Source organism: Medicago sativa, chromosome 5, assembly GCF_051527215.1.
Source record: "Medicago sativa cultivar Bolivia chromosome 5, Bolivia_mono, whole genome shotgun sequence".
NCBI classification, from domain to species: domain Eukaryota; kingdom Viridiplantae; phylum Streptophyta; class Magnoliopsida; order Fabales; family Fabaceae; genus Medicago; species Medicago sativa.
The window spans coordinates 34,098,860-34,122,398 of record NC_140753.1 but is presented as its reverse complement, the minus strand read 5'-3'; the positions used below and the strand labels follow the sequence as shown (position 1 = coordinate 34,122,398).

The 23,539-nt window shown below is 35.1% G+C and overlaps 1 protein-coding gene across 1 annotated transcript; it reads right to left on the bottom strand.

Annotated features, from left to right (window-relative positions):
• Nucleotides 1-17,431: 17,431 nt before the first annotated feature.
• LOC146921946 (uncharacterized) lies at nt 17,432-17,782 on the bottom strand. The gene has a single exon (XM_085711415.1). The coding sequence runs from the start codon at nt 17,780-17,782 to the stop codon at nt 17,432-17,434; it is 351 nt and encodes a 116-aa protein (XP_085567541.1).
• Between the last annotated feature and the right edge of the window lie 5,757 nt (nt 17,783-23,539).

Below are 23,539 nucleotides of genomic sequence, written 5' to 3'. Positions count from 1 at the left end.
TTCCTTTGATGAAAATTCCATGTTTAACCCAACTGTGAAGTTCACTATTCTAGAAAAATGTGGTATTGAGTAGCAAGTGGAGCAGAAAGAAACCGAGGCTACTTGTGAAGCTGACACGAATCCGCAAGGGTACGGTTCTTATCGAGTAGTAATAGATTTATCGTCCACAGAGAGTTAAGTAATTACCAATTTCTTTCTTAATTGTGATTAGCTAAAATGATTAAAGTTAAGAAGTTCAATAGTTTCTTGGTTTAAAATTTAGATAATATAAAAAGTCTTAGGATTGTGATCGATCTTATTGACAAACTAAACAAATTCCTTATCTATTCCCTTATTATATGTTAAATTCATTTTCTTAAGACAAGATTATCATTGGTAATTCGTGTTTCCTTTCAGAAGACATGAATGTATCTCTATAACAATCAAACCTATTCTCATGGTTGATTGTTATTGAGATCTTTAAAGTTTTAAACTTATTGTCTCAAAGTTCACAAAATTATTCTCATGTTTTGCTTACTTTGTCTAATCTCATTTGTTCCAATAACAATCTTCATCTTTCGATCCTTCGATTGTTATTTGAAATATGACTTAAAGATGATGGGATTAGATTAGAAATGAATTTAAATAGAAAAAGGTTCTAGACTTGGTTTGAATAGGATTTAGTCATTAGACCTTCCAACAATCCCAAGCCTAGAGAGTCTACTCACTCATGTTCATTGTAGACAAAGGAAATAAAATAAAGGACTTGGAATATAAAGAGTACATGAAAGTAAATTGTTGAATATAAGTTGCATGAATGTAAAGAACAATGAAATAAAAGTGCAGAAAATAAGAACAAGAACGTAGAACACAAATGATTACTTGATTGCAAAATGTATATTAAGTTCTCAATGATCCAAGATGATTTTTATGTCTGATATGAGCCCTATATATAGCCTATAACCTTAGACAAGGCATTAAACTATCATTACATGGCAATAATGGGCAGAAACCAAGAGTTTCTAACAAAAAAATAGGCCTGAGAGATGCGCACGGCCGTGCTTGTGAGACACACGACCGTGCCTGGTGTGAAAACGGTCAAAACTGGCCACTGGAAGGACGCACGGTCGTGCGTGTGGCTCGACGTTGCTGCGCACGGTCTGGCCTTCAGAGGGGCACAACTAGTGCTTTTGTGGGCACGACCGTGCCTGATGAAAATGGTCAGGAAAGTTGATTTTTCTCTTTTTTCTTGGCTTTTAACACTTGACTTTGGTCCACAATCATTGTTCTTCATTATTTTTACTTGAAATTAAAACACAAACATTTGAAGTAAACTAGTTCTACAAAGGGACTGAAACACACAAAATTCTATTTAAATAAACACTTAAAAAGCACACATATTATGACATTAGAAGCAGAGGAGGGCTCTCCTCAGCCACATTCAGAGGAAGAAGCATAAGTTGTTCCATTATCACCAGGGGAACATCACAATATAGCTCTTAATCGCCCTAAAAGAGCTAATTTTGGGGTACCTCCTACGAGGTATGGCTATGAAGACATGGTTGCTTATGCTTTACAGGTTGTAGAGGAAGTGGATCCTCATGAGCCATCCACCTACAAGGAAGTTGTTATTGGTACTGAATATGTCTAACGGCTTGCTGCCATGGGAGATGATATGAAGTCACTCCAGAAGAATCAGACTTGGGAGTTAGGTAGAAGACCACCAGGGAGAAAGGTAGTGACTTGTAAATGGTTGTTCAAGAAGAAGGAAGGGTTGTCACTAGCTGAGGGGATCAAGTATAAAGCTCGGTTAGTTGCTATAGGTTTCAGTTGGAAAGAGGGAGTGGACTATAATGAGATATTCTCACCAGTAGTCACACACACTTCCATTAGGGTGCTACTTGCTATAGTTGCACATCAGGACTTGGAGCTCGAACAACTAGATGTGAAGACAATTTTCTTACATGGATAGTTGGAAGAGAAGATATACATGGCTTAGCCAGATGGTTTTCAGGAACCCGTAAAAGAGGATTACGTTTACAAGTTGAAGAAGTCCGTATATGAATTGAAACAGTCTTCAAGGCAATGGTATAAACGGTTCGATAGCTACATGATTGAGATTGGCTATTCGAGGAGTCCGTATAATAGTTGTGTCTACTACAACAAGCTCAAAGATGGTTCCTTCATCTACTTGGTGTTGTATGTAGATGATATGTTGCTAGTTACACATAAGAAGTCTGATATTCAAAAGCTGAAGGGGCTACTTAGTACAAAATTTAAAATGAAGGATTTGGGTGTTGCTAAGATTTTTTTTTGGAATGGAGATCTACATGCATAGAAAACAGAAGAAATTTTTCTTGTCATAGAATGGATATATTCAGAAGATTCTATCAAGGTTTGGAATGGCTACTGCTAAGCCTATTGATACTCATAGTCCTTCAAATGCACATTTGTCTGTAGGATTTGCACCTAAATCATCTGAGGAGAAGGAATACATGGCACATGTTCCTTATGCTAGTGCGGTGGGAAGCTTGATGTATGCTATGGTCTGCACTTGACCGGATCTTGCACATGCAGTTAGTGTTGTCAATTGGTTCATGGGATAACCTGGTAAGGAACACTAGCAAGAAGTGAAGAGAATTTTTTGCTATCTCAGGGGTGCATCATATATTGGCCTCAGTTAAGGCGGTGATAGTTAGTGTCTAATATCTGGTTACTCAAACTTTGATTATGCTGGAGATGTGGACAATATAAGATCGATGACCGGTTATGTGTTCACTCTTGGTGGTTCTGTTGTGAGCTGGAAGACTACTTTGCAGGCTACAATGACTATATCTACTATAGAGTATATGGCTTTGACAGGAGCTGCTAAAGAGGGAATCTGGTTGAAAGGATTGGTCATTGACTTGGGTCTACATCACGACCAAGCTTCATTGTAATGCGACAGTTTGAGTGCAATATGTTTAACCAAAGATCAAGTTCATCATGAGAGGACAAAACACATTGATGTGAGGTACCATTTTCTGAGAATGAGAAGAGGATCAAGTTAAACAAAGTAGGTACAACAGACAGCCCAGATGATATGTTTACCAAGCAGGTTCCGCAGAGTAAGTTTAAACATTGTTTGAACTCGCTGAATGTTAAAAGTTGTTGATTGCCCTTCTGGGCAAGGCCTGAGGCAGAGCAGGCTCATCTGAGCATTCTGTGTAATGCATCTGGCACATCTGGTACGTCAAGTACATCTGGTGCATCTGGTTATCTGGAGAAGATTTAAGTCAAGGTGGATATTTGTTGAAATATGCCTTGAATTAGTGTTTGGAAAATGTCTCACATCAGATAATATGAAGAAATATACAAGGCTTGGCCATATAAATAGAAGCCTTGTGTGTTAGTATTTCTTGCACCAATAGTTAGTGGGTTTTGCTATAGCTGGCATTACCTCTACTATTCAGTATCTGTAATTATTGATTATAGTGAATTATTTTCAGTGGCTCTGCCCGTGGATTAGTCAGGACATTGATGGATATCACGTTAAATCTTGTGTCGTTTTTCATTATGTCTTTTATTATTATTGTCATTATTTTTGCGTCCTGTTATAACAACTCTGTATATGCATCCCTTGCATTGTTCAACCCCTGAAATAAACCGACTGAGAGTTACAATCCAATGCAAAATAAACATCAATCAAAAGTTACGATATAATAAATTTTGTGGGATTGGAAGTTATGATCAATAAATCAAGAGTCTTCTAACCAAAAGAGAGGGGCATATAGCAATTCTCCAATGAAGTTATCTAGTTTTGGCTTAGCAAAAGAGGCTTCCAAATCGAGCCCACAGTTTATTGAGTCTGTCTTAGAGGCATCAATATGTGGAAACCTGCTCTTTACCCAAACAGTAATGCTCATTCCCAAAGTAAATTACCTATTTACCCCTACGCATGTTAACATGCGCAAGTACAAACCTAACGTAACTTAAGTCACGTAGCGTGACTTAACTTACGCTAGTACAAAGTTTCACGTGAGTTAAGCTACGCTACGTGACTTAAGCCACGCGGCTGCTTGTGTACTTCAAAACACGCAACTCAACACACGCAACTTAACTCACGCTAGTACTAAAACTAGCGTGACTTAACCTGCGCTGCTGCTGGTGCACTGCTCGCAACAGAACAGACTGGCAGTGGCACCAAAACAGCAATGGCAGTGGCACTAGCTACTGTTTTGTTCCTTCATTCCCTGTTTACAGTACATGTATTCATTGATTCAACCAAAACTCTTAATTTAGAGAGCATGCATTCATTCAACAATAATTTAGAAATGCAATTTTAACGATAAAACGCAAATGTCATAAAGAAGCGCAACCGCGCAAATGTATATATCATACAACCAAAAAGTCGAGAAAATACTACAAATATATCCAAAAAAAAGTCATAAAATGTAGTCCTAACACTACTGGTCCTAAAATGTAGTCCTAACACTACTGGTCCTCCTGTGGACTCCTAGACCTCCTCCTCGGAACCGGATGCTGCTCAAACACACTATAGTCGGTACGGAGGCCCTCCAAAATGGAGGAATGGAGGTTCTGTGTTGCTGATAACCAACTTAAGTTACGCTGCGCAACTTAAGTTGCGTTACCGTTATAACTAACGCATGTTAACTTGCGTGGCGTGACTTAACATGCGTAAGGGCATTAATGTAATTTACTTTGGGAATGAGCATTACTGTTTGGGTAAAGAGCAGGATTCCAATATGTGTTCCTTGTTTACCTTTCTGCTATTTCGAGCAAAAAATAAACTAAAATCCCAGAGCATATGCTCTTTTTATACTTTGATAATAAATACTCTAATATAGAAATTAATACAAGTGCATGAACCATTCGAGGTAAAGAAGTGGAACACACAATCCTTCACCATGTTACCTTATTTCACTTTTTCCATTCTTAGATTAATTAGCAGTTAATGCCATACTCCTAACATGTCTGAGCAGGACCATGAATAATAATAAGAAACAAATGTATATTTATAAAATGTTCTTTTTAGGAAAAACAAATATAAAATGTTAAGAAAAATGCTGTTTCTCCCGACACTATTCAACCCGAGAGTGTCCCGAGAGTGACGTGGGTTGAAATGTTAAACACTAGAAAAACATCAGCTAATTTAAATTCCAATAACCTTGGTTGGCATGACAATCATAACCAAATCATGATCTCTAATCTTGAGAGAATACAGTAAGCTCTTATTAATTTATTTATTTTTTTAAGAACAAGAATACAGTTAGCTCTAACACTACAAAATTATCTTATCATTATATTAGGTGATAAGTGGTTGGTTTACTTGACAATAACCATAGATTTAGCTGACAAATGTTATTAAATAATAAAGGAATCACGTTGCTAACTTTCTAAAATAAAGTGGGAGGAAAACAATGCAATAAAAATTACCAACAATGTCATGTGATATACCCTGATTGTCACTATCACTGAAACTTAGGCAATTAAAAATTTGTTAATTGATTCTTTACTTCTTTACTCACATGAATCACAAATGGGGCAAATGAAGGTTACTTACATACACGGCAAACCCCACAACTTTCCCTCACATGTAATGGGCGAATGCATGGTAATATTTTTTCTGTCATCTTATCTGACTTTAATTTTTTTATGATACCTTGTAACGCAAAGTTGGTTCAGTTCGTAAGAATTAAACACACATCTCATAAGAACTGATCTAAGTATTATTTTCGCTATCGCTTTAAAGATCCTGTTGGTTTGTGCGTAATATGTGTCGGAACAAAATGAAATTTGTGCAATCTCTCTAAAGTTTTGATGATAACAAAGTATTGAAGAACAGTTGGATATGATATATATGTTTAAGTATGCAGGACTATAGATTAAAATTTATCAGTTCTGAACATATATAAGAGCATTTGAAGTACAAGAGAAGCTAAAGACTTTATAGAAGATCTAAAGAAAGGTCAATCAGAAGTCAACATTGTGATCAGAAGTGAAGAATTAATCCAGAAGCAAATGAAGGCCAGACTCTGAATCATCAGACTTTGAGTTATTCGGCCTCTGAATATTTAGAAGCCCTGTCAGTTTTGTCTTCCTCCAAGAGGGATCGCTTTCAGGATCTGACCAAGTACAATTTGTCTTCTTCTGAATCATGTGCTAAGTCAAATTTAAGGACAAGGAATGAAACAAGATAATTCTAATTGCAGCAATGGTTTTCAAATGTCTTTTCAAACGGCATCAACCATATCAGACAACATTCCAGCATCTTGCTTTGAAAGTTTCTCAAGGACTCTTAATGTGTTGGCACCTCTCCAACGTCTCTAATTCCGTTCTCTATCTAAAGAGCTGAAGATTTGAAGAAATTAACAAGACTCTGTAGTTTTTAACAAGTGTCATTATTCTGTTAAATTCAAAAGCGCATAAACACTTAAGAAATACTATAGTCTTAAGAGTCCTACTCTATTTTGTAATTGCTTTCATATCTGATTGTATATCAAGTGTAAAATCAAACAATCTTTTATTTTATTAAGTTTGATTGTAAGAAGTCTCTTTCAGTTGTGATTAGGCATTAGAAGTCTTTTGCTTGTGTGCTTGAGCATTTGGAAATCTCTTGCTTGTGTGCTTGATCATTTGTAATCTTTAGTGATTATAGTGAAAATTCCTTGAAAGTGCAGGGAACTGGACCTCTCTCCGTTTGTTGGAGGAACCAGTATAATTGCTCTCTCTCTCTCTCTCTCTCTCTCTCTCTCTCTCTCTCTCTCTCTATTTTATCCGTTGCATTCAGAACCAGAGTCAGACTCTGAACACATTCAGACTCTGACTAGATAAAACACTTAGAATTTTTTTGAAAAAACCAACACAATTCAACCCTCTTCTTGTGTTTTTTTTCACTTTTAATAGGTATAAATAAAAACATTTGCAAGCACTCCGAGATTTGAGGTTTTCGTTGAACCTGGTGCTCTTTAATGATTCAATTAGTCTAAAGTTATATATATATGGGCTGCTAACTTACATCCACCTAAAAACACTAGGGTGCAAGTTAGCAAGCTACACCCACCTAAAATTATTAAGGTGCAAGTTAGCAACCTACACCCACTTGATTATTTGCACTCATTTTTATAAGTATTATTAAGGTGCAAGTTAGCAACCTTCACTAATTTACACCCACTTTCATCATTCCAAATATTGTTTCCTTAAAAGTTTGTCTTTATTACATGTTTTGTACCTTAAGCATGTCATTGTCTTTTTTGTTTCTTTTTTTAAGGATTTTTTTAAGATAGTTACAAAATTGTCCTTCTATTTAAAATTAATTAGAATTATAAACAAAAGGGTGTTTTAGTAAATTATAAGTGGGTGCAACTTGCTAACTTACACCTTAGTGTTTTTAGGTGGATGTAAGTTAGTAGCCCCCATATATATATATATATATATGTTTCTTTCATCTAATAAAGATTAAATTTCTGACCACGTGCTTAAGAATCCAAATCTACCGATTGTATCATGCTCTCTTCGGTCTCATATATAAGAAAAAAAAATTATTTTTTTAAGTTCATTGAATAATTAATATATCTGATAAAGACTAGATACATTAATTATTCAATGAATCTAAAAAAAAACTTTTCTTATATATGAGATCGGAAAGAATCGTAAATTGTTAAATACTATGTAATTTAAGACACACACATGAGGTCTCTATTAGCCATTGGCTAGTTAAGAGGTTCACATGGATTTGACAGTCTTTAAGCACCTAATCATCCAATTTCGCATCTCACATTGAAGGCCATTAAATTCAATCCAACTTAAATTCTCTAGAAATATTCAAAATTTTCTTTAAGATAATCTTTGACTATCTATCTTGTCCTAATTTCAATTTTCATACTCTATTAATAATGCTCTATTTCTTATTTTTGATAGCTGTAGCTAAGTAGAGTACGTACTCCAAAAAATTAAGGTAAAGTTGAAAATGCAAAAAATGAAGGAATCTGTGAATGAGTTTCCTGGTTTCCAAATTTACAATCATAGGGATGAGTTAGTATTCAGAAATTCCATGAGTAGGCTTCAAAAGAGAGCTCCTTGTCCACTTCAGATCAATCCTACCATGAAATCTTCTACTTGCAATGGAACACAGAACTTAATTGGAAATGGTTCAACATCATCTTCTTTAAATTCTTTCTTCACCAGTAAGGGTCCAATACCTCTTCTTTCTCCTCTAGTGGTGCTTGAATCCACTTCCATCAGAGAAGAAAACACTGCAAAATCTCATTGATATTGTTGTTATTTTAGTATGTTCCATGGTTTTTTTTATTTATCCTGGGTCTTAATATGTCTTATAAACTTGTTGTGTACTACACCTTAAGTTCTAATGTAAATTGACTAGATTGTTATGTATCTCTTTTACTTTTCAAAATGTTTTACATGTACTTTTTTTTCTTCTTCAAATTAATTTGTTCTTCTAATCTATTAATCTGGCTTAAAATTTATACAATGCTACATATATTTATTCCTAATTTTTTTCTATAACAATGTAATGAATTAATTGTAGTCATATGTTGTTAAACCAGAGTCCAGAACTTAATTTTTCCTTTTCTATTTAACATGTGTACACTATAATATGCTTTGAATCTAACAACACCTCAAAACTATGGTTCAAAAGGGAGATTGCTCAATCTTATATAAACCATCACATCAAGTTCATGACTTTTGATGTGAAACTTCAAGTTGGGTTCATGAAACCCTTGCACATAAAACTCGGTAAGAAATCCGCCTCTAAGGATCGAACACCCCGATGGTTTATAATTCCCCTATTTTTTATATAATTTATTCTTCCCATTTAGTCCCGGCATCTAAGGATCGAACTAGGCTTTGATATAATTTTTTTTTTTGAATAAGCTAAATTAGCCAACATAAATTGGTACAAAAAAAAATCGAACCTGAGACCTTGAGAAGGAGCACACTCCCAGGTCTCAAGCCAATACCCAAGTGGGTTGGCTATGATAGAAATTGATACAGGTTGACTTAACTCCGCCTCAAAACCATCATATATGAACCGTCGTATTAGGTTCATGATTCTCTACTTGCACATGGAATAGATAACACAACTTTTGATATAAAGGAGAAGGCCTTTCTGCTACTAAGCTGCAGGCCTTAATCATGTTGATTTTGATGATTTCATCAGAAAAACTAGATGGGGCATTTAGATCAGTAAACTCTAGATCAAGTAGGGGTGGCAAATTGATGGATTTGATTAATTTGGATTGGATCAAAATAATCAATTAATCTATTAACACTTCACTTCAAGTTATTTCAAAATATCCCATCCACTAAAAAAAAAAAACACAACCAATCAATCTATTATTATATTTTCATTTCAATAGATAAATATTCATCCAATCCATTTGTATATGTAAAAGTCTAACTCCTCCACTAAGTTCAAACTTGACAATAGGATTGGGCTACCATAACAGTTACTCGATCTTCTCACCCTGTGTGAATTCTTCCCTTTCGTAAAATTTGAGCCATGTTCCTAGGACTTAAGGACATTGATTTTTGGAATTGGTCCATTTAATATGTAGAATACCGGTAAGGATTCTCTCCGGTGACTTTTTCACTGCACTTGGTCCAGTGACAATCTCTGCCATTAAATTGCTTTTTAATGATCTTCATAGAGTCTAGTAAAATAAAATGAGTGGCTGAGATCCCAAAGGACTCTCCGGTCACTGGAGCAGATCTGCTCCCCTACTGTACATCCCGTGCGATGCATGGATTGGATTGACATTGGTTAAATCATATAAAGTGGTACAATTTTAACGTGTTTATCAAAAATTACAAGAACTAAGAAACAACACACCCGTTTTACAACAAAACATAAAGGTTTATCAATGTACACAAAGTCATCAAAGTCTATAGAATAATAATAAGCAAGAAAGCATCAATATGTGTATTAACCTGAACATGATCCAAAACCAACTGATGATAAATATCCAATCAAGTCAATTGAAGAGTTTCGACATGAAGTCCCCTTGGGCGATTTTGAACAATAGACATGAAAACATCACCCTCATGAACAAATCAATTATGATAAAAGCATACAAAAAGATGTACCATTTTACTTTCTACCTTTTGAAATGGTTTGAGAATATCTTCAATTTTTTTTGCCGATAATTAGAAGAGTTTTATTAAATAGGGTTTTACATCTAACAAAACACCGGTGGCCAAAGAACATCTTATAGCCGATAAAAAACATAGAAAATATATCAATGCATCCTGGAACAGATACACCAAAAAACAAAACAATCTAATGTTATAAGTCTCTTAACGATCTTGCAAAACACCCGATGCAATGAACTACCTATTTCTTCAAGCAATGCGATTTAAGACCAAGGCCCCGCAATCGACTAACCGGAGCTCTAAAATAGCCAAACCAATGAAACATAATCAGTAGGAAGACTTTGCGCACCAGAGGTAAACACCAGCAAAAAAAAGACAGCAGCATATACTATTGTCCATCACCTAGTTTCCACAGTCCTTCTCAATTTACCAAGAGAACACCAGCTGCAGCTTTCATAGTGATTTTCATAGTGGCTTGAAACAAAACCCCGTACCATTTATTTCTCGAAAACTTAATAAAAAGCTCATCATACCTCACAATACAACACCACAAAAATCATTGAAACCAACCACAAACTATCATGAGCATCCACACGAAATTCCCCAAACTGTGCTAGACAACTTCCTCTGCTCGTGTAACAATCAGGCCATCAAAACAGTTGTGCATTCAAGCTCGCAACTCCTCCAGCTGATGTAGTGGCAAATGTGAAGAAGATTTCCTTCTTAGACTTGGCTGTGTTTTGATGATAACAACACCACATCACAAAAAGAAGAAAAACCATGGAGGCTCAAGTTGAAGAATGAAGACAATGAGACTTAGACTTCATAGTTATATTTTTGTAAGTATGGTCCTTATCTTTGATTTGTCATTATTAACTTATGGAACAACTTAGTATGCTCAGAAAATAATTACAAACATTTTTTCTAAGTTCCCATATGAAGCAATTGAAAATAAATCACACACTCACAATGATTTTTATTTAAATGTGATTTAGCATGAAAATATTTTTACATCAAAAGGCATTATTTATTATGGAATTTGCATAACTATTTTTTACCATAAAAATATGTTTATCATGCATTGAATTCACATAATCAAATTATGGTTGATCAAAGTGTTTTTCCGTTGGATTAATTTTTATTACCGTTGGAAACATTTTTGTGGCATAATGGTTATTCCAACGTCAATTTATTTTGAGTTCATGGCCAAACGGCTAATTTTTTCAAATGCATTTCATGCAACTTTCTTTTATGAATAGATATCATTTAAATATATTTCTATTCATTTGGTAATTCTTTTTGAAAAGTAGTATTGCTTCATAAACATCTTTTTAGCCTCTATAAATTCAATTGAGAATCAAAGCAATTTATACACAACAACTTTCATTATCTCAATTGACATTTTCAATATCACTTGCTTTCAAACTTTCATTCAAATTGTTTGGAAAACTTTGCTTACACTTTAACATTTATTAAAAAGTTTTCTGAGCACTAAGTCCATTTGTTAGAGTGATATTGATAAAGATATACAACCATACATTTGTTATTCTTCAATTACTTTGTTCTAAAGTTTCTTGCCATTGTTGGTGAGAATTATTGTTAAAGATAGTGGGGGTGCTATCTTGTGATTGTTGTAAAAGGTTCTTTGATTCGGGAAGATTCAAAGTCCACCAAAAGTGTTTGGTGTTTGTGTTGTAATCAAGAGAGAGGGTTTCTTTCTTGTGTTTATGTTAGAAAGATTGTTAGGGGGTCTTGGGGTGAGATTGCTTGTAACAAAGATTCTAACATAGTGAATTCCTTCGCGGGGTGTGAAGGGAGTGGACTGACCCTAAGGTTTAGAGGGGAACCACTATAATTCTCTTGTGTCTTTTCTTCTTCCCTTACTCTTTTATTTTTCCGCATTTATAGCTTCATCATTATTTACCGGAAAAATAATCAACAACGCGAAACTCTTAAAAAATTGACCAATATTGCTAGAAACCTAATTCACCCCCCCTCTTAGGTTACAATCTGAACTTACAGCAAACTGATATTTCTTTTATCCTTGCAGTAGAGTAGATATACGAAATAGGCATAACAGGTGCACGACAAAAGATGCAGACCAAAACTGCCCGAGAATAAGGTAGTATCAAATATGCATAATACAAAAATCTGCAAACATAACACAATTTCACAACCACCACAGCAAAATTTATACCCAAACATACCAAACCGAAGCAAATGCAGTGCAAAAACAATAAATTTATTCACCAGACACCCTTGAGTTAATAAAATCCACTTTTTCACCAAACCGTCATAAAAAACAGACGATGCCACCACTTCAGAATTTAATAGCCAAATATACCAAGCCAAAGCAAATGCTGTACAAAAACAATAATTTAATTCGTCAGACTTTTAAGATTGCAGTCAATTTGCAGAAAAAATGCTCATTCATAATGGTCTAACATTAGTACTTGAGGTTTGCCAACCATGAAACTGAATTAAGCCCCTAGATCTTCATGGTTTGAGACAATGCAAATGACTTAGCCACCACCAATTTGGTTAACAACGACAACTAAAGCTAGTGTGGTAGAGCTTGCTGAAGTAGCACATGCCATAACCATCTATTTTTTTTTCTTACACCAGCCAGGGCTAGTATAAATTCGGCTACATTTGGCTCTTTGATCCTTTTACCATGAAGAAAATGACCCAAAATATGATTGAAAAAGCTTTACGTTATGACTCCCGTTTAGAGAAGCATTAACAAAGCAGTGGCAATAGCAGTAACAACAACTTATGGCTCTTTATGATTTGACGCAGGTTTCCTGGAAAATTTGGAAAAAAATATGATATAGAATATTGAAAAAGCAAAGCAGGAACGACACAACGTCAATATTTCAAATTATAATCTTCAAATAATAGCGAAAATAAATAACAAAAGCAGCCACTCTTGTAGGTTGATTAATGCTAAACTTAGCATCAAGGTTGTTCAATACTAAACTATCTACAAATGCTGACCACCTAAATAAAAATCTGCCTCAAGCCAAAGTTGATGTATATCAATATCAACATTTACAACCTTTTGTTGTATTTCATCGAAAACCCAATCAAGTGTAGTAGAAATAATACTTTCTTGCCTTTAACACACACATTCATTATTTGATTGTAATTGAAATATGGTTCAAATACGTTTTAGTAGGTTTTCAGGCATCTGGAAATATATTCAAGAAGGAGGGAAATCCTACTATGAAGCTGGAAGTGTAGTATGCTTTGGTGAAACTTTTCATAACTCCTCATAATATGATCAAATGCAAACTTAGTAAAAATAATATAAAAGAGGAAGATCATTTAAAAGTGGAACTTTGTAAAAAAAAAAATCTGATAGAGGTTTGGCAAGTGCACCAAATACTATCGAAGTAGTAAAAATATCGTTCCCACGAGGACTGTTTTTAATCTCAATAATTCAATCACGATGTAAAATAGGATGTATAAAAGTTATTTTGATTTGCCACTAGGCAGTTGATTGGTTTGATTGCATAAAAGTAATGACAGAAAATAAAGTTGGTTTTTAAGAATAAGAGAGAGATGAGTGTAGGTATTTCGAATCATCTATGTTCCCCTAATTGGTATACTGCACCTATTCTTATGAATGATTCTCTAGTTCCACGATAGTTAAGAAAATAGCCCTAATCAATCCCTTGAGTTAGGACCCTCTTCTCGGATTACAACCCCTAATTCCTTAGGTGGTCTAATAATCGTTGAAGGTTTAAGCACGTTAACCTAATATCACTAACAAACGATTATCCATTCCTAGACTAACCATGTTTATTAGAACAATTCAATTAGATCTAAGTCGAAAGCTAGGGTCAGTAGTCATTCATTCTCACTAAATCATGTTTGTATTTGATTAGGATATAAAAAGCATTAGGCTAAAGTGTACTTTTAGCCCCCTAACTTTCAAAACCTTGCGATTTTGGCCCCCCAAGAAAAAAAATATCAATTTTGGCCATCTATGTTTTCCCCCTTTTGCACTATTCGTCCAAATGTCCAATTTTGACCGGGTCAACGCTGATTTGTCACCTCATTAATCGCGCTGGCAGTCCACATGTGTATATACAGGTTTTTTATTTATTTTAATTGCCACGCGTGAATTAACTGAATTAAAAAAAAAGAAAAAGCGAAAATATAAAAGGCTTGGCACGTGAAAGATTAAGACAGATTTTCAGATTCTAGGGTTAACTTTGGGCTGCGATTTTAACCCCCTAAAATCCCTAAAATCAATCTCTCTTCCTTAACCCATTTTTCTTCCAAATCGAACCTTTATTCTCATTCAAAACGTTATCAAGTTTGCATTTGTTACAAAAGTAGAAATCCAGAAAGGAAGGGTTTCTATTTTCTGCGAAAATGCGGTGGGCTGAAGGTGAAAACGCGAATAGAAATGGAAAGCGAGGAGAAGACAACAGCAACGATGGTGATGACTTGTACTCCTGCAACAACACGAGTAGGAAACATGGGAAATGGGATGAATGGTGATAGCTCTGCATCAAAGTAAGTGACCCTTTGTATGTTTGTGTTTGTTTTTGTTTGTTTTATGTCAGAAAAGCACATGGCTGTTGTTTTGTTGTGAATAAAATAGGGTTGGTGGGTGTATTGAATATTGTGTTTAATGTTGAAAAACGAAAACCCCTAAAATGGAAAAAGTTAAAGTTAAAATCCTTTGTATGTGTCAAACCGTATAAGAATCTTGTTTATGGGGATGTTTAACTGTATATCCCGTATTTATACTGTGTATAAATACCGTAGTTGTACAATATTAATATACAGTATAAATACAGTATGATTATTGTATGAAAATTCAGTATTTTATAATAGTTGTAATACAAGTTTTTTACTGATTTGCTAAGAATTATGCAATTATTATAGGACTAGGGAGGACTACTACTTGAAGATAAGGTTTCACTACAAGGGTTACTTCACTTGTGACCCTTTGATAGAGTATAAGAGGGGTGAAATACATGAATTTGGGGGTGAGTGGAACACTGATGTGGTGAACTTAAATGATCTTGACAAACTGATCAAAGAAATTGGGGTGGTAGGAGAGTACAAGTTGTGGTATGTCTGTCCAGGGTTTGATGTATGTGATGGTCTTAGGTTGTTGAAAACTGATAGGGATATCATTAGGTTCATAAATAACGATGAGAATGCAGTAGAAGCTGATTTCTATGTTGAGGCAAAAGATGTGGAAGTTATTGATGACAGGTATGATAGTGATGTGGAAGTGGTGGGTGTAGTTGACAAAGGTAAGCAACCAGCTGAGTCTGAAGGGAATGAATCAGATCCTGATTATAGTGGTGATGAGGATGGAGAAATTCCAGATTATGAGTTAGAAGATGAAAAAGGAGGGAGTAGTGATGATGGTGCATCTGTTGATGATAGTGACTATGATGAAGACTGGGAATGGACAAGTGTTCTGCTTAATGAAACTGTGAACCCAACCCCTGCTGCACAGTCAGTTAATCAAGCTTTAGTTGGTGTTGAGGCATCTAGGAACTCTAAAGGGACTGGGTTGGAAGACTTTGAAGATGAAGACTCTGATGTGCTAGAGAGTCCTGATTCATCTTATGAAAAAGAGAGATCCAGAAGGAAGAAAGTGAATAGGTTTAAATTGGGAACAAACAATGAACCTGTTGTGTTTGAAGAGGGTCAGATATTTGCAAATGCTGAGTTAATCAAAACTGCTGTGAGGGAGTATGCTTTGCAGAAAAAGAACAATGTGTACCTCAAAAGAAATGAGCCAAAAAGAATTATAGTAAAGTGCAAGAAAGATTGTCCATACCATATCAGATTCAGTAGGGTACCTCCTCAAACTCATTATGTGCTGTCTAGTTTAAATTCTGCTCACAATTGCTTTCCCACTTCCAATATCAGACTTTTAACCACAACCTTGTTGGCAAAAAAGTTTGTTCTTGTACTAAAACATACACCTTCTATGACCCTTAAGGCTTTAAAAGAGGAGTGTAAGACTAGGTGGAATGTGATCAAGAGTTCTTTCCAGGTTTATAGGGCTAAGATAAAGGCTTTAGAGATGATTCATGGTGCTAGTGACTTGCAATATGCACATCTAAGGAACTATGCTGAGGAGTTGCTCAGAAGCAATCCTGAGAGTAGTGTCAAGATCAAAACCAAACCTGGAGCTGAGGGGTTGATTTTCCAGAGGATGTATGTGTGTTTCAATGCTTGCAAGATGGCCTTTGTTACTAGTTGTAGGCCATCGATAAGACTTGATGGATGTTTCCTTAAAGGGAGGTATGGTAGACATTTGTTATCAGCTATTGGTAAGGATGGTAACAATCAAATGATCCCCATAGCTTTTGCTGTTGCGGAAGCTGAAACCAAGGAAGTCTGGGATTGGTTTATGGATCTGTTGCTTTCAAACTTGAATGGAGTACAACCCAACTTCCACCACAGATGGTCTTTCATATCAGACCAACAAAAGGTATTATTTTGCTTTTTTATTACAGATTTATTATGTTTTTTTAATTTACATATTTACATATTTACATGTTTGATTTTTGTTTGCTTTTTGAAGGGACTGGTGAATACCATAGCTGCTATCAGTGAGCATGTTGAACACAGGCTATGTGTCAGGCACCTATATGGAAACTGGAGGAAGAGGCATGCTGGAGAACACTTGAAAGCAGCTTTGTGGAAAGCAGCTAGGTCCAACACTATGCCAGAGTTTAACTAAGCAATGGAGCAACTGAAGTTGTTAAGTGTGGCAGCATGGGAGGAAATGAGCCAGTATGCTCCAGGTATGTGGTTTAGGGCTGGGTATAACACTCATACTAACTGTGATTTGCAATTTAACAATATGTGTGAGGCTTTTAACTTTGCAATCATAGACTTAAGAGATCTCCCAATTATATCACTTGTTGAGGGGTTGAAGTTTTATATCTCAAATAGGTTAAGTACTCTTAATTAACTTTTGGATATGCACTCTTAATTTTCTTTTGGATATGTACTCTTGATTTAAGTACTCTAAAGAGTATCTTTTGGTAACGTACTATGAATTAAGCACAATTATTCCTATGTAATGCTAATTACTTGTTTGCCAATTATTCCTATCTTTTGGTAATCTTTTGATCTTATGTCATTATCTTTTGGTAACTCTTTTCTTTTATTCTTTTGGTACTTGTTTCACAATGAACTATGACAAGATTCTATCAAAATATCAAATCAAACCCATGCTAATTTCATTTAATTTCTTAATCCATACATTACATCATGCCAACATTACATAAACCATTCCAGTGAAGCTTAAAACACAACTAAACCTTACATTACAGAACTTATCCATAACTTAACAAAGCTTCATGAAAATCACAAAGAGACTAAGCAACAACAACACCCCTAAAATCACAACCATCAAAACAAGCATTTTCTCCTTATTCTTCAGTGCATCATTCTTCTTTAACAAGCCTCTAATAATCTTCTTCTGCCTCTCAGGAACTTCTGGATCGTACCATCTAAAAAAACTACACTTCCTTCTCTGAAAATACTTTCCACATCCATGGAACCTCCTCCCTGGGTTTTCATCAGTCCAAGCTGTTACTAGAGGGGAGTCGACGCCACAGTAACAGACCAAATTCGATTTTCGCAACCTTGATGACCCACTCACGGTTGAAGATGATGAATAGTATCCTCCACCCATTTTTGTTTATGCAGAAACACGAAAAAGAAACAGAACGAATGGAGAAGAAGAAGAAACGAAATGAAGAAGAAAGTGTGAGGAACAAAACCTAGGGACTGGATCAAAAGAAGAAAGGAAGAAGAAAGTGTGAAGAACAATGGAGATTGGGATAAAAATTGGGGGTTTTTAAACCCTAATTTGTTACCGTTACAAATTCTCACGTGCCAACGTTTTTCCTTTTTTTTTAATTCAAGAAAATCTGGCGTGGCATTTAAAAAAAAAATTGTAAATACACACATGGCGTGCCACTCAGCGTTGACCCAGTCAAAATTGGACATTTGGACGAATAGTGCAAAAGGGGGAAAACATAGATGGCCAAAATTGATATTTTTTTTTCTTGGGGGGCCAAAATCGCAAGGTTTTGAAAGTTAGGGGGCTAAAAGTACACTTTAGCCAAAGCATTAAGAACAATTGAATTGAATAAAAACTAGATTGTCATACACAATAAATAGAGTTTCACAGCAACATGGTTCAATTAGGGTTACAAAGAATCATCTCAGACCTAACCTCTAATGGATTTAGCTACTCATAATGGTGCTTACAAATAACATAATCATTAGAGGAATTAAAACATACATGAACTGATAGAAGGTTGAAGAAATCACCCTCCTAGCCGTCTTTAGGTCTCAAAATCGCATTTTGCTCTCTCCAATTCATAACCCTTGTCTTTGGAATAGACTTCAGCTTAAATAGGCACATAAATTCGCCTAAGATCGTGTCACGTTTTAAGTAAATCGTGACACGTTTTCCTTTGAATTGCAAACAGCTGAATTAGGGTTTCCACAAATCGTGTCACGTTTTTGCCATTGTGACACGTTTTCCTCAATGTCGAAAGCATGTTTTTGGTCTTGTCAAATCGTGTCACGTTTTTACCAAATCGTGACACGTTTTCATTCTTTGTATTTTCTTCAGTTTTTCTGCTCTTTTTGCTGCATAAGTTGCCTTGTGAACTCCAAATTGTGATCAAAATACATATAAAATTACGTAATGACGAGATGTCATCAAAATCCAATGTACTCTTTTAGGATAAAATCATCTCTAGACCTCATAATATGTGATACGAATCCGCAAGCATATAATTATATCGAGTAGTAAAAATATGGTTCCAGAGAGTTGTTGTAATTGCCAATTTCGTTTTCACTGTTAATTAGCTGAAAAGATCAAGTTTTAGAAGTTCAACAATTTTCTTGGTTAAAATTCAGATTATAGTAGCGTTTAGGGTTTATTGGTTCATCTTAATAACAAATCACTAACAATTCAAGCCTATATTTTCATCTGATATTACATTCATTTCTAAAGACAAGTTTCTCTATTATATTTCATGTTTCCTTTCAGAATCCATGAACGTATTTCAATAACAATCAAACCTATTCTGATGGTTGACCGTCATTGAAATCCTTTAAGTGCGAAACTTTACGATCTCAAGGTTTATAAAACTATTCTCATGTTTTATTCACCTTGTCTAATCTCATTAGTTCTAATATCAATCTTAATCTTTCGATCATTCGATTGATATTTGAAATATGACTTAAAAATTATGAGATTAGATTAGAAAACAAAATTAAATAAAACAAAGTTCTAGACTTGGCTTGAATAGGATTTAGTCATTAGACTCATCCAACAGTCCCAAGACTTAGAAGGTCTACTTACTCATGTTCATTGTAGACAAAAAGTAGTAATTAAAAGACATAGAAAAATAATGCATAAAAGTAAATGGCTGAATGATAAATTGCAGAATTATAAAGAGCAAGGAAATAAAGTGCAGAAAAATAAGAACAATATAAACTTAGAGCAAAAGTAACTTTATAATTCAATAATATGCAAGTTTCTAATGATCCAAGATGATTACAAGTCTGATGGAGGACCTATTTATAGCGTGAAACCTCTAGACAAGGCATTAAACTCGTTTTTACATGCTTTAAAACAAAGAAAATCAAAGGGTTTTGTAACAGCTTCAGCTGACAGCAAAAACGAACAGTCTGGGCTTCAGACCGTGCACTTTTCAGCTTTTGCACACAGGGAACGCACGGTCCCCTTACAAGCCATCATGCCAAAACACACGGTCGTGCATAAAACGCATGGACCCTGCGTATGTTCCCTGGACTTTCTCTCTTTGAAATGCACGACCTCCCCAATTTAGCGCTAAAACACACAATCATGTGTAGAAAACGCACGGACCGTGCTCTTCTTCCTGCTTTTCCCCTTTTCTTCATGCATTCTTGACCTTTTCTTGCCCAAACTTCAACCAAACCATCACACTTCTTTGATTATCAACCTGAAACGAAAACCATAGCTTTTGTAGTAAAATAGCTCAAGAAATTCGACTAAAACTAATGAAACCTTATTGAATTAAAATGCCAAAAGCAATAAAAACTACGACTTATCAATATGATCAAATGCAAACTTAGTAAAAATAATATAAAAGAGTAAGATCATTTAAAAGTGGAACTTTGTAAAATTCTTCCACTATACTCTTTAAAGATATAAGCATCTCTAGAAGATATAAGAAGCAAACACCATTTTCATGAAATCCTATGATATAAATCGATCGCAATCAAGTAAAACATCAATGGAGTCCAAAAGTAAAAAAAATAAAAAATAACAACATTAGCCACATTCTGCTCAATCTTAAAGGAAAATTATCCAACAGATTCTTCTATAGCTACATAAAAAGGAAATGCTTAGAAGCTTTTCTCCAAAGTCCGTTACTATGAGCAAAGAAAAACATAAAATCCCTAACTAAAACATAAATAATAAAAAAGCCAAAAATGTAAAAGAGAAACTAAATGAGTAACAAACAATACGACATGAACTAAGTTGAAAATTCACCTATTTCTTCCATTTCTTGAAGCCCTTGTGTGAGACTGTAAACTTCATCTTGAAGCTTTTTGGGATAAGTGATGCATCCTCAATAATGGTTACTTTGGTCATCTGAAATTACCTCAGTCATAGTTTCTTTGTTGCGAAGGAAAAAAAGAAAACTCATAAATGATTGACCGAAGAAAAAACATAAAAAGTTGGCAAAAACCTTTTTTTCTTCCTTTCAAAGTACTCTCCTAAATCTACACACATGACATGGTTTCTTGGTAAAAAGTGTAGACAATGACAACAACCTCAACCCTAAATACTAATCCAATATAATTTCATCTCTCTTTACTCTCATCAATCCCTACCACGATCAGCTACTACATCTTCACCCACTAAATATGAAGACCGTAAAGAAATTAGGACCAAAAAACGTTAACAAAAATGCAATAGTAGTGATTCCGTAATAATCAAATTCGTCATCTTGTTGTGGATGTTGAAAGTTCACAAATGACTACAAAAAACAATGCAATCACAATGAAAAGAGCATGTATAATCTCCAATCTAAGTAATAATGGTGAAATTCACACACAAAAAGTAAAAAGAGGGCAAATCCAAGGCGACTCACCTGGAGATTGAAGAGAGTGTGGTACGAAAGGAAGTATTAGAATTGCACGAATGGCGGGATTTTGATCTAAAAGCAACTGGAAATATAATTCTTATTCGGCGCTAGCTAGAACACATTAAACAATGGAAGAAAATCGAACTCACTAAAAATGGAGATCTATACGAAATTTTGGCTAAATTTGGCTATTATGTTTCGTAAGAGTTATTGATTTGATTAAGTCCCTCAAAATAAATATTAAATTTTAATATGAATATATATTTTTAGGGTCTAAAACAAGTCACCAAGAATAGAAAACAAAAAATTGTACATCTGTAGAAAATAAAATCATATATAAGGATTCATGTGATATAAAGATGATCAAGAAAGATGATAAAAAAAATAGTCCCTCGATAATGAATAGCTTAATCTAAAGTTGTAGAAGTGAAGAAAGATGATCAAGAAAACATTAGAAAAGATTAGAAAATTGGAATAAGGATTCAAGTGAAGAGGAAGCTTTTTAGAGGAGGAAGAGTAAAGAAATTGAGGAAGAGATTTAAAATTCGAATGATGACTTCATTTTTCAAGTGTAACTTGTTTTGAATTAACGTCCCGAACCATATTGTTACAGGAATATAGTGTTAGATAATTAGTTTATTTTAAATAAATATTTATCTTACCTTATTTTACTCTTTTAGGTTTGAAGGTTGTATTTAAACTTGGCCTTGTGTCTCATTTGTAATCAATCAAATATTCAACAATTATCTTCTCTCTAAAACTCTAAAACTCTCATTCAATATTATTCTTGATGATTTCTCTTTTGTACCAAATTCTATTCTAAATCATTAGAATTTCTACATTTGACACTTGGATTTTATCGGTTCATCTCTAGAATCCATTTTTACCGTTTCACATATCATAGTTAGAGTCTAAGATTTACGATTGTTGCGAATGTTGTCACTTTCAAAATTCTTGTCATGAGTTGTAACTATTTTATAAAGAGAAAGAGCAATGATACATTGACAACCTTACGTGGCATAACACCATCCTACCACCCTTACATGGCATTTTTTACTAACTATTATGGGGTAATTTTGTCCATTTCAAAAATATAAGGGGCAATTTTGTTCAACACGGTCAACAATTTTCTCATCCTATTTTCTCCTTATTCTCCTCAACAACCACCAACAACCGTTGTCACCACCACCGTCTCCGTCGTCATCGACCTCAAATCCTTCGTCCTTACCGCCCCTCTGCTCCACCCTTACCGCCCCTCGTCCTTAGCGTTGAAAACAATGATTGAAACATAGAAGAAGATGATGCTGCAAATCTGGGAGGATGAAGAGAGAGACGACTGGCAGCGATGCATGGTAAGGAGGCCGACGCCGGTGAGGGTAGCTTGATTGTAACAAAGAAGAAAAGGAAGAAGAAGATGTGATCTCGATAGATCTGTGAGGACGAGAGAGTGAAAGGAGTTTTTCTTTTCTATTTTAATTTGGTTTTTGTTTTTATTTAGGTAATATTTTATGTTTTTTTTATAAGGCAAGAAGTAGGTTAGGCATCAGGGAGACCAGAAACATCCCAACTAGGTTGGCACCCAACCAGAACTCCCCTCTTCTACCGTGTACTCCATATATGTTATTAAGAAAGGAAAAAATATATACAAGGGAGGGGATTAGGCAGAGACCCTCAAATAAATGCAGAAGCTAAAAAAGAAAAAAACACATAAATCCTAGGGAAAGCGAAAATTAGGGAGGTCGTGCCTTTCCCTAAAGAAATCTAAAGACAACGACGATGGGAGTGTGTCAAACCAAGTCGAACCAACCAATCCGTGGCCAAGAGAAGCTAACAGGTCCACACAGAAATTCCCTTTTCGATAAACATGGGAGCAAATAGCCATAATAGCAAGATGGAAGCAATTGTGCTAGCGTTTCCAAAGACGAAAAGGGATCATGGAATGATTTTTGGAAAACAGCACCGCACTTGTAGAGTCACTCTCAAACCAAAGTATATGCCAGTGAAACCGATCAGCTTATTCCATAGCAAGAATAAGCCCTGTAAGTTCTGCCTCAAAAATTGATGTCGTACCCAAATTGCTAGCAAAATAGCCCAAAAAAGTTCCACGATGGTCACATAAAATTCCCCCGCAAGCCGCCATGGAGTTTTGAACCGATCCTTCTGTATTTACCTTGATCCAATTTACAGTTGGAGGCTTCCAAACAGCTGAAACAATATCCTTGTACCGACGAAAAGAAGGAGGAACACAGAATCTATCCAACAGAAAGGTGTCCGAGGGGATACAATTACCT